Source organism: Aedes aegypti, chromosome 2 (genome assembly GCF_002204515.2).
Source record: "Aedes aegypti strain LVP_AGWG chromosome 2, AaegL5.0 Primary Assembly, whole genome shotgun sequence".
Lineage (NCBI taxonomy): Eukaryota > Metazoa > Arthropoda > Insecta > Diptera > Culicidae > Aedes > Aedes aegypti.
The window spans coordinates 336,984,583-336,997,186 of NC_035108.1; the positions used below are offsets into that span (position 1 = coordinate 336,984,583).

Below are 12,604 nucleotides of genomic sequence, written 5' to 3' on the forward strand. Positions count from 1 at the left end.
TCACTCATGCACTATTAAACTTTTGATTTGTCTATAAATCACTCGAAAATACTTAATTTTTATGCTTCAAATCACAAATTAAAATTAATGCACTTTGCTGAACATGTACGCCCAATGCTAAAATCGGTGTGTTTGGCCGATGGGCCAACAGGTGACGCTAGTGTGTGGATTAACCACCTACAATATATTTGAATTGACCGTTAAAAAGGTGGTCGATGAAGAATGATGAGAGTGTGACGTCTGTTTGTCTGTGATTACATGCTAAAAACAATGATCAAATTAGTTTATCATACTGAAAGAAAACACATCATCGGTTAAAGAAAAGAAGATGTGGTAGTTTAGCATCACACTGAGCAGGCCATGCCTTCGAAGCAAGTCATTGTTACTCAAGCTGTCAACAAGTACAGATGGAAAAACTCCACAGCTACCAAAGATGGTTTTTAGTTTGGCAACCGTTTCGTCGAAGGAAAATTCCCTCGACAGCTTGGGGAGAATGAACGAAGTGTACCTTTCGTGTGCGGCGGGATTGAGTTTGCGAAGCAGCAGTCGCACCTTTGCGTCGTCGTCCAGTTTGGAAGCGTCTTTTTCGAAAAGGTCCGCATATCTGAAGAACCATGCGGCGAAAGAGCAACCGCTCTCTAGATCGTAAGCAAACTCGGTGATATTGCTCGCAAAGGAATCTAGGACCAGCTCGTTCCGACTGGTGTTTTGGACGTTGCCTTGTATATTCGCCATCTGCTCTGCCATTCGGGTAATCAAGGTATGCTGATTGTTGAGCAGCTGCAGGATGGTTTCCTTGAATGGTTGATCCGCATTGGAACTAGCTGCCTGCGCTGCTGGACCGAGTGGCAATGGCGTTGGCATGGCGAATACAAAGCTGCAAACGACGCGACGTTTTTACGACGATTTTCGCGAGAAAAACAATCGGTGCGACCTTTTACCGACTCGTCGCCACTTTGTTACGATGTGAGAGTGATTAACGTAACAAACAAATATGATTTATTAACGGTACTTCTAAATACAATAAACGAATTAAAATGTGCGACCGGCGTGTACTGCTACGATTGCCTATAGATGACAAGTACCACCCAGCATCCGGTTGGATGACACCTGTCGGGCTCGCTGTCGGGTGACAGCCGTGATCAAAGGCGCATAGGGTGGTACCCCAACAAAAAGCATTTTTCTTTGATCGCAGTACGCAGTTGAAAAGAAATGTCAATTGAAATGGCGCTCACTGTTGGAAATTTCTTGACCATTTCTTGGGCAGAATTTTTTACTTTTCTTGAGTGGAACAGCATACTTAGCTTAAGTGGTAAAATAAATCGCAATACTGGTCTACACATATTGTAATTATAATTTCTATAGAAAGTGTTTATTTTTTGAAAGTCGGAAGTAATATTGAAAAACAAATATTTTCTGGTATCATTTCTCGATAACTAATTCAAACAGACTCAAGTCACAAAAAGTATACAATTTTAGCTTTACATAATAAATGGATGCAACCTTATCTTTTGACTTTTACTGTGGGCCATGTGTTGGTGCTATCCCGCTCTCTCTCGTGGGCAACTTAAAAACAGAGCGCACAGTAAAAGTCAAACATTTTATGGCATGCATAGGCTCCATCCAATTGGGTCCTGAAATTTTTAATGAAATCTTGTTTTTATTCAATAACACGAAAGAGCACCTTACTGCAACTACCTTAGCAATTTTTCCCGCCCAAATAACGGCTATATCATGTTTAAACTTTAATTTAAAAAATGGGTCCATAAATGAACCTTGACACTTAAGATCATGTTTGACGTTCGCTTAGTCGACAAAAACACCACAGGGCTTTTAGTTTTAACACTGGGATTGTTCCTATCTGACATTTCGGAAGGGACACGGAAAACAAAATACACCCAAAATTTGAGTTTAAGCCAAGGGGTGAGACAAAATCTAAAATAAACATAGAAAATGTTTTTTGTGCTTAAACTACCGGAAAACATTAAAAAATTGAGTAAACATGGGTTCTTGGCCTAAACTTAAGCGTTTGGCACTAAAATTGGGACAGGCCTTTAGGACCCTGCTAAATCAAACGAAAATATAAAAATGTGAAGGTTGAAATCGTCTTTAACAATTTTATATTTTGTAATAACATCAACATCCTTATCTTTGTCACTCACGGAATTCAAATGAGGTGTAAATGTTAGATTTTTATTTTAACATCAATGTTCTGAAGCAATAAAAAAATTACTTCGGAACTGAGTGCACCCCTCGTTACACGATATTCAACGCAAAGTTTTTCCACTGGGGCAGTGCACAAAACACGATTTTTTTACTGTGCATTCTGTTTTCGATGCGAACTGTCAACAAAAAGAAAAGAGATAGAAAAAATGTCAACAAAATATGAAAAATGTTTCAGTAAATTCTAAAAATCATTGAATTGTTACTAAAATATCGTAAAATATGGTATGAAATTTGCGTCTAAGTAATATTAAAATCATATTGTACTAGAACAAAGTGAAGTTTCGTGACAAAAGTGCAGTGCACGGTATTCCAAATGGAATCAATATTCTTGAGCCACCCTCAGCAGCAACAACAGCAGCAGCAGTCTTATCAAAATGACGAGGATCCGGACGTTTTGGCCGAGGACAACACCCGACCCTCGCTGCCGGAAGACTTTCCCAACTTTCGGGATTTCCAGATCGAGAAAATGGTACTCTACTTCCGGGTGGTAACGGACGGTTCCGAACAGCGGCTTCGGCTCGGGTTCAAGTGCAAACTGTGCGGAGAGGTTTTTAACAAGACCATGCAACTGTTGGGGCATATTCGGAAACATTTTGAGGAGAACCATATTTGTAAGGACTGTGGAAAGTACTTTTTCGATACGAACAAGCTGCTTATTCATAAGAGGTAAGTTGCGTGCAGGGGGGAATACTGAATGCCACGTTAGACCGTATATATAGAAGATTAATCAAAGCTAAGTACTGGGCTCATTTTCTGAGACCATCGAATGGATATTGATGAGGAATTCCAGTTAAAAATTAGCACGAAGTATTCCGGAAAAACTTTTAAATTATGAGGGGCCTCTGTCGAGGATTATTGTAAACAGTCATCGATATAGGAATGCCTATGGGGATTTCTCCAAACATGCTCTCCAAATATTCTGTGGTTTACTCTAGTTATTCTACTTTGGAGTTTTTCCAGGGATTACTATGGATTCCACCAGTAAATTTTCCTGGGATTTTTTTTAGTAATTTTATCTATAATTTCTCTAGAAATTTATCTACAGATTCAAATTCCTCCGGGAAAAATTCTTCAGGCATACCTTCAGGAATTCATCAAGAGATTCTTTCAAATGTCCCTCTACGAATTATTCAGAATTTCATTGATTCCTTCAAAGATCAATCCTAAAGTGATTTCTTGAGTAATTCTTCAGCGCTTACTCCAAGGCTGCCTCCAAGAATTCCTCCAAAGATGTCTTCAGGAATTCCTCTAGGAGTTTGTTCCAAGGTTACCATTACTACATCACGAATTCTTCTAGAAATTTCTCCATCGATTCCTAAAGAAATTTATCACCAGAAATTCCCCCAGTGATTTCACCAAGACTTTTTCCAGGGCTTTCAGGATTCGTTCTTAAGTTCCACTAATGTTCCATCGGAAATTCCGCCAGTTTTTTCCAGGTATTCCTTCTGGAATTATTCTTGGGGTCCTTTCATGGATTATCCTGAAATATCTCAAGGGATTCCACAAAGAATATCTTCAAGTAATCCTCCAAGCCTTGCTTTAGCAATTCATCTTGATATTCCTGTAACAAATGCAAGATGCATTCTCACAGAAACTCTTCCGGAAAAGTTTTTTATGCGAAATTCCTGATAGAACCTTTGGAGGAATTTTCGAAGAAACACCTAGAAAAATTCGTTAAAAAAAACCCTAAATAAATTAATTTGAGTAATTTGAGAAAAAACAATTTAATTCATAGAGGAATTTCTGAAAAATCACTGGAGAATTTCCTAAAAAATTCTGGATGATTAATCAAAGGAATTCTTCGAGGAAACTGTACAGATTCCAGCGCATGAATTTCTGTTGGATCCCCTGCAGATTTTTTGGAGAAATTCCTAAAAGGATGCCTAGAATAATTCCTGGATACATTCCCAGAAGAATTCTAGAACTAATTCGAGGAGGAGTTTCTAGAGAAATATGTCAAAAAATATTATAAGACTTCTTAAAAAACGGAGAAAGCTCTGTAGTCATTTATGAAGAAGCTCTCTAGTCAATTTATATGAAATTTTCTGGATTAATATCTAATGTTAATCTTTGGAGGGATTTCTAAAGTAATTTCTCAAGTGATCTCTGAAAAAAATCTCTGGAGAATTTTCTGTATTAGCTCTCAGTGAAGTTTCTGAAGGAATCTCCTGTGGTCATGTGGAATTTTCAGAAAGAATTCCTAAAAGAGGAATACCTTGAGGAGTTTGTTGTGGGGTTTTCAAAGAATTTTTGAAGAAATCTTTTGAGAATTTGCTGACGGATTTTCTTCAGGAATTTCTGGAGGAATCACTGAAAGAAATGCTGGAGGATTTTCCTGAGGAAATCATGGTAAAATTTGTGGATGCATTTCTTGTGTTATATCTGGGAGAAATTCTAAAAGAATATCAGATGGTCGCTTTTGGTGAAACTTCTTAAGGAATTTCTGGCGTAATTCTGGAGGAATCTCTGATGAAATTTCTCAAGGAATCCCTGAAGAATCTGAAAATCCCTCAAGGATTTTACAAAGTAAATTCTGGTTCAATTTTTTTTTTTTTTTTTTGAGAATTTCTTAAAAAGAAAAGGAAGGAAGTTTGGGAATTCTTAAAAACATTGTTAAAGAATCTCCTATGGTTATTTCTGGTAGATTATTTAAAGGAATCGCCAAAAAATTTTGCAAGATTCCTGAAGGAAGTTCTGCTGGAACCTCTGAAAGAAACCTCTGGAGGTATCCCGTATTTCAGGAGAATTTCTTGGAGAAAATTTTAGCAGTATTCGGGATGGAGTTCCTGGATGAAGTTTTGAAAGAACCTCTGAAGGGTATTTCATAGAAATAATCCCGCCTAGGTGGATTTGAAGAAATAATGAAGAAATATCAGACACAATAAAGACACAATTTCTGGAGGAATCCGTGTAGGATTTTCTGGAGTAATCCCTGGTGAAATTATTGGAAGAATTCTTGAAGGAATTTCTGAAGGATGTCCTTGACAAGTTTCTATAGAGCGATTCGTGGAGAATTTCGTTTAGGAATTTCTGGATAAACCTCTGGAGTAAAGAACTACTTGGTTATTTTCTTGATTCACTTCTCCCTACATGTTTCCAGTGATCAAATATCGACTTTTGATTATAAGCCACTAAAATCGCGTGTCAAATAGGTCAAGTTTTTTAAAAAGCCACTGTTCGATTGAATTCCAACGTTTCTCTGCTGCATCGCATTCACGCAACAATCGAAAATTCTACCAAGAGACAAAACTCTTATAATTCTTCTAGAAATTCATCCACAGATTCAACTAATAATTCCACCGGGAAAAATTCTTCAGGCATAACTTTAGGTGGCATACTTCCAAAGATTCCATCAAAGGTTCCTCTACAAATTATTCAGGATTTCCTCCACTGATTTCTTCAAAGATCAATCCAAAAAGATACTCAAGTAATTTCTTCAGGGCTTACTCCAAGGCTTCTCCAAGACTTCCTCCAGAGATTGCTATAACAATGTCTTCAAAGCTTCCTCCAGGATTTCCTCTAGAAGTAAGTTCCAAGGATTCCATCTCGCATTACCCAGAAATCTCATCACGAATTATTTCGGATACTTCTCAAGAAATTCATCATTAGAATTTTCCCTAAGATTTTCACCAGGACACTTTTAGGACTTCCTCTTAGCGTTCCTTATTAAATTCCAAAAGTAGTTGCTTCAGAACTTCTACCAGGAATCTCTTCAGCGATTCTTTCTAGTAATTTTTCTACAGATTCCTCCAGGGATTTACACAAAAACTTTCCGAGGGATTTGCTCATTGATTCAATGCTTTCTTCAAAAATTCCCCCAAAAATTAGATAGTCAAAGATATTCACAGATTCCTCCCGAAAATCCTTTACCGATTTTCTATAGAAATTCCTTCAGAAAAACATGCAGAAGTTTACTCCAGAAACTTTTACAATGATTCTACCCAGAATTTCTCCAGGAATTCCTTTAGAGATTCCGCTTGCAATTTTTAAGAGGTCAATCTCCTAGGAAATTTTCAATAAATTCATTTGTGAATTCCAGTGTTTCCTTCAATGATGTATCTCTGAAGGGATCCTACGAGGCATTCGTCCTGGGATTTCTACAGGATTTACTTCAAAAATCTACCAGAAATTTCTCCTAGGATTTCTAAAGGAATTTGTCCATTAATTCCTTCTAGTAATTCTTGAAGCATTTTTTTTTTTTCAAGGAATCCACCAGGAATTATCTTAGAGAATCCTTTAGGAATTCCTGCAGAGATTGCTTCAAAAGTTCTTCCAGAGACATATTATGTGATTTCACCAGGGAGTTCTTTGGGCATTTTTTCAGTTATTCCTCCAAGGATTTCCCAAGAAATTGCTCCATGGATTTTTACAGAAAATTTCCAAAAAATCTTCCAGTTGTTTCTTTAGGGATTCAACCTGAATGCATTCATTGTTTAATCATCTCAGTACCAGAATAGAAGTGACCATCAAATCGAGATATTGTTTTGATTGACATAAGAGATAAAAGATCTGAAGAAGTATATGAAATTTTATTCCTGGAACTTCTGAGCCATAGCAAAATTTGATGTTTATCTTACAAAAGCTAAATATGATATGCTAATGGTATTCCAGGAGTAAATTTTAGATATCATTTTCAGATCTTTTATCTCTTATATCTATCAAGTCAAAATGATTTTTAGATGTCCATATCAAAATTCGATATTACTAAGCTTTTTTCAGGTAAAATCAGTTAATTCCCCAGAATCCTAGTAAAACCTTTGAAGTATTTTATGGTAGAACTTCTTGTAGATTTTCCTGGTGGGAATTCGACCGAAACTCTGGTAATATTCCCAGTGATAACCCTACAAGAACTCCTGGTGAAATTACTTAAAAAACTTCTCTCTCGTAAAACTACTGGTAAAATAATTAGAGAAAATACTGGTGAAATATATGAAGGAATTACTGGTGGAATCTCTAAAGAAAATTGTGGTCAAATCCCATTAGAAACTCGTAATCAGATCCTTGGAGTTCATCTTGGTGGAATCCTTCCCTTAGATTCGCGGTAAAATTATCGCAAAAATATTGGTGGTGTTTTTGAAAGAGTTTTTAGTGGAATCCCTATGAGAATTTTAGCTGTAATCCTTGGAGGTTTTCTTAATAGAAATCCTGAAGAATTATCTGGGTGAATTCCAAATAAAATCCACAGATAAACCTCTGATGGAATCTTAGATTAATCTCTGGAGAATTTATGTGGGGGATTTCTCGAAGGCATTCTTGGTAGTATTACTGAAGGAACTCTTAGAGGAATACCTGTTTTGTACCCCAGGAGGAACTCCTAATAGAGTCACTGGATGATATACTGGTGGATTTTCGAATTACTGAAATCCTTGCAAGAAATTTCTGGCAAAACCGATGAAGGAATTTCTGAAAACCCTCATGAATCCCTGGAGATTGTTGGCGCGAATGAAAAGATTGAGTTGAAGAAAGATAGAGTCGAGTTAAACTTGCTAAATTTATATTCCGAAAAATATATCAAAAGTTCAAAGGTTTGAAACCAGATTAGAAGGCGTAAAGGAGCACTGATAATTGTAAGTGTGAAATACTGTTATATTATTGAAAATCATTAATAAAGATATTCTCAGTTCAAGCTGATCATCAAATTATATGCGTTTAGATCTGCTTTGAAAAACGGTGCATTCATTGTGGTTGAACCATCTCAACAGAGATATTTGAGGATTTCCGGAAGGAATCCCTTGACGAATTCCCCGAGGAATTCTTTGAGAAAGTCTGGAGGGTATCTCTCAAGTAATTGCTATAATGAAATCCTTATAAGAAATTTCTGGTAAAATCCTTGGAGGAATTCCTGATAACACTCGAGAATCCTTTGAGAAATTCTGGGAATTCCTTAACGATTAGTTCCTTGATGATTTTCGGCAGGCATCCCTTGATCAATTCCGGGGAAAACCCTTTAAGAACTTCGGGAGGAATCCCTTAAGCAAATCCGGAAGGACTCCCTTGGAGAATTCCTGGCGGAACCTCTTGAACAATGCCTTATAGAAACCTTATAGAAAAATTCTGGTAGAATCCCTAATACATTCCTGGAGGAATCCGTAATAAATAGCTTGATGGAACCCAGAATAACCCTAGAGGAATTCTAGGAGGAATCTGTTGAAGAATTCCTGACAAAACCAGGGTGGCCACCAAATTTCGATTTTGAAATTCCCGCTTTTTTCCCGGGTTTCCCGGTATATTTTAAAAAAATGTTTCCCGGTTTTTAAACTTTTCTCTCCCATGGCTTCCATTGTCTATTTCTATATTAAACATCGTTTCTATAAAAAGCACTAAATTTTTTTTTTTTTAAGAGATGAGCCAGCCTCGGGCTCGGGGGTCTCTTAAATAAAGATATCTATCTATCTAAAACTTTTTTTTATCAGTTTCAATTTTTTCATCTATTTTTTTAAATAGTAATTTGATTGTTTGTTCCACTATTGGAACAATAACTTGATTACTAGTTTTTTCTAATCTATATAGGATCTTATTCTGAAAATTATGACATAGTATTCATCTTAATAGATTTGTCACGCGTTGAAAATCAATGGAGCTCTAGAGCTACCATGAAAAAAAGGTAGTTAATTGTGCTAATAAAACGGATCCTATTCTAGGCACAACAAAGGATTAATTGAAATGCTACTAAAACCATATTTATCAACAAGATGTCCCTTAAAGTGATTTTAAAACGAAGACAAACTTCGAATTTTCAAGTTCAAGTTCTAAGACCTAGAGAACCTGACAACCGTTCGCGTTGAAAATTCGAAAGATTGGTTACATTCTGGTGATAATCAAACGATCAAAATTTCAGCTCAGAGCGCTGTTTTATTCTCTAGAGAATTCGAGGTTTGGCTTTGGTTTATAATCATCTTAAGTGCATCTTACTGCTGAGTTTCAGATAATTTGGCAAACAAAAGCCCCAGATGCCTAAGTAAATCATCAAGATGCCCAAGTAGTTCTTTACCGTAATTTAAAGTATTTCATTTATTAATCCTTAGAATTTGTTTTACTAGAAAGGAAGGGTTCTCTAAAGTAAATAAGTTCAAGGCCACACATGTAGAAGCACTTACTTAGGGCTCATTCACAATTTTAATAACACCAAACATTATCATTTTTGACATCTACCCACCCACATTCTCGTAAAAAAATTTGTATGGATATTCTACACATTTTATATGAGCTATAACAGCTGAGCGTTATGAAAATCGTAAATGAGCCCTTTTTCAAAACTTTGTTGATTTTGACAACTAGTAACAAATTGAAACCTTTTAAAAATAAGATTGTTTTCAAAATTTGCTGTGGTATATATATTTAACAACTACAGAAGAGTGCTAAATCAATCTGCGATAAGGAATTGGACATTAATGCAAAACTTCGAATAAAAAAGTTAGAGAAAAGATCAAAAATGTTATCCCTGACAAGGCGAGAAAAAAAAATCAAAAACATATTTGGAAGCATTGCGAAGAATAGAGTGAAACATGTTTAAGAAATATGGTGCAGCATAGCAGAAATTAAGTTATTAATGTTTGAAACATATTTGTTCATAATTACGGATTCCTCATGACAATATCATTAAACATAACTACCTTCTGCAACTTATTTTATAGAGATAACAGCTGAATATGTTCGTTTAAAACGGTTTTCCCGATGATCTTCTCAGATTCCCGGTTTTTCCCGGTGGATTCAAATTCCCGCCTTTTTCCCGCTTTTCCCGTTTTTCCCGGTTCGGTGGCCACCCTGCAAAACTTCTGATGGAATTCCAGAAGGTGTTCATGATGTAATCCCAGGAGAACTTTATAATGAAATCTTAGGAGAATATCTAATGGAATTCATGGAAGAACTGCTGATGGAATCCCTGCAGAAACTCCCAATAAAATCTATTAAAGAACTTCTGATGAAATCCATAGATAAACTTCTGAGGAACTCCTGATGAAATCATTGGAGAAACTCTCAATAGAATTCCTGTAGGAATTCCAGGTGGAATCTCTGAACAAACTCCTAATGGAAACCCTGGAGGAACTCCTGATGGAATCCTTGGAGGAACTCCTGATGGAATTCTTGCAGAAATTTCTAAAGATATGTTTGAAGAAATCCATGATGGAACCATTGGAGGAACTCTGAAATTCTTAGAAGAAGTCTTAGAAAATTCTGAAATTCTTAGAAGAAGTCCCGATGGAATCCCTGGAGGAATTTCAGGTGGAATCTCTGGATAAACTTCTGATGGAAGTACTAGAGTTGATTCTTGATGGAACTCCTGATAGATTCTCTAATACAACTATTTATGATATCCCTAGAAGGAATCCTGAATCCTGAAACAACTCAAGCGCGCTCGTTTGCTAGACAACCATGGTGACGACGCTGCGCAAATATTTCATAGCATGATTGCTCCAATATGTTTTTTATACAGATACACTTACAGGTGCATCATGACCTTAAAAATCGAATCCTGTACTTAGTTTTGATGGATGATTGTTTTTATAATAACGGTCTAGTTCGTTGTAATGGGGATATCTAATCAACTGTTCTTGTGTTTTAGAGCAAAACATACGCAACCCCTGAAATGCCAGTTAGGATGCTTGAGTTATACGACATCCAACATCAAATGCCTACAGACGCACTATCTGCGCCATCATTGTATAAAAATACGGCCAAAGGATATGAAAAAGATGGAAGAAACTCTGATCCCACAAAGTCGACCTACCGGTAGTGAAATTAAAACAAAATCCCAACGTGAGGCAATTGCAGATCAGCAGCGATCACTTCCTGAAGTTCAGCAAGTTCAGCAATCGAAACCGGGGATCGAAGACGACGAGGCTGATGAAGTGGACGACCAGGATGTAGATCAAGATGAGGATGAATTCGACGAGCCGGAAGACTATGGCCAAACCGTAGAATGTTGCGTTTGTGACGTGTACATCCCAACGGAAGAGGACCTGAAGGTTCACGAGCAAACTCACAGTAGTCCCTACACCTGCAAAATCTGTTTCACGGTCTATGAGCAGCTTGCGGATGCTCGAAGTCACTACGATGCACATGAGAAAACGCAAGTGATGCAGAACCCAGTGCAACTGCAAACGGTAACCCTTACACCGGCAGTTAGCCTTCAACAGCAGCCGCAGCCAGCATCCATTCCCATAGTGACCTCTTCGGGTCAACACCAAGCCCCCAATATGACCACCATGTTGATCATGCACAACGGCACGCCCATGTTGGTACCGGTCCAGACGTTCGACAGTAGTCAGCTAGTCCAGGCCTTTCCTTCGCACACAATACCGACACAAATTACCGCCCAACCCGCGACAGGACCGACCACCATCACTCCGATAACGACCGCATGGCCCATCAACCACCTGCTTCCGGTGAACAACCAAATCGAAATCATTCCAATTCACCCAGCACAAAATATGGCAGCGGGAGGACCAACCCTCAATCAAATCCCAATCCAGAACATCATCAACGTCAAGCAAGACCATCCCCAGGCCGCAGGTGGTCCAGGAATCGTCATAACTCCGGTGACGACCTTAGACCAGCAGCACTACTTGAGGCAACAGCAAGCGCTGCAAGCACAATTGCAGTTACAACAGCAGCAGCAACAACTGCAGTTACGCCAACAGCAGCAACTTCAGCAACAGCAACAACAGTATCAGCCTCAAACGTAGGCTCTTTCTGGTAAGGTACTCTGTTACTGGATAAGTATTTAAGGAATGGTGAACCCACACCACCATCGTTTGCAGCTCCAAACGCAAATGGTGGGATCCACTTTGTGGAACAAATGGGATAAAGTATCAAATTGACGTCGTCGTTTTAGAACGCTTTTCGAAACACTAAGTTATTCTTTTTCTTTATGTTTTATAGTTTATTACTGTCGCATTATTTAGTTTCCATTTTAAGACTACTACATTCGTTCACATCACGTCACGGTGGATAACAAAAATATATTTTTTTTTTCGAATGGTCGAAAAAGCTGGTGGGGTCAATTTTTTTCGAAAGAACTAGCCTTGATCAAAGTTTGACAATGGTTCAAAAAACGTAACTCCTGTAGAGAGGTTACTCTTACGGAAATACTTAGTAGATTCTATACTAACCTGGTTCTTCAGTAACTTTATTCCAATTCATTGGCGGATTTTTCCTGTTTTTTTTTTTTGCTCTAGGGGGAGGGGAGAGTAGGCTCAAGCGTTACGGTTCAGACAAAAATTTAAAAAAAAATCATACACAAAGCTTTACGAAAGGGAGGGGGCCGAATATTTTAAATTTTAGCGTTACGTAATTAATAAACGCTGCCTTATCAAAAGCTTCGATAGGTTTATGATAAAAGCTGTTGTCACCGGATCTCTTATAGCAACCCCAGGCC

General features: G+C 37.6%; 1 protein-coding gene across 1 annotated transcript; it reads left to right on the forward strand.

Moving 5' to 3' along the window:
• Nucleotides 1-2,340: 2,340 nt before the first annotated feature.
• LOC5566908 (putative mediator of RNA polymerase II transcription subunit 12) lies at nucleotides 2,341-12,216 on the forward strand. The gene is made up of 2 exons (XM_001651271.2): nucleotides 2,341-2,892; nucleotides 10,790-12,216. Exons 1-2 carry the CDS (start codon nucleotides 2,540-2,542, stop codon nucleotides 11,910-11,912), a joined length of 1,476 nt encoding a protein of 491 aa, XP_001651321.2. The 5' UTR covers nucleotides 2,341-2,539; the 3' UTR covers nucleotides 11,913-12,216.
• Nucleotides 12,217-12,604: the final 388 nt, after the last annotated feature.

What these genes read in the sequence shown, in the direction of transcription:
- LOC5566908 (XM_001651271.2), top strand. Translation starts at nt 2,540, where the DNA reads ATGGAATCAATATTCTTGAGCCACCCTCAGCAGCAACAACAGCAGCAG. An exon ending in AAGCTGCTTATTCATAAGAG is followed by an intron (nt 2,893 to 10,789) that starts GTAAGTTGCGTG and finishes CTTGTGTTTTAG; the next exon opens with AGCAAAACATACGCAACCCC.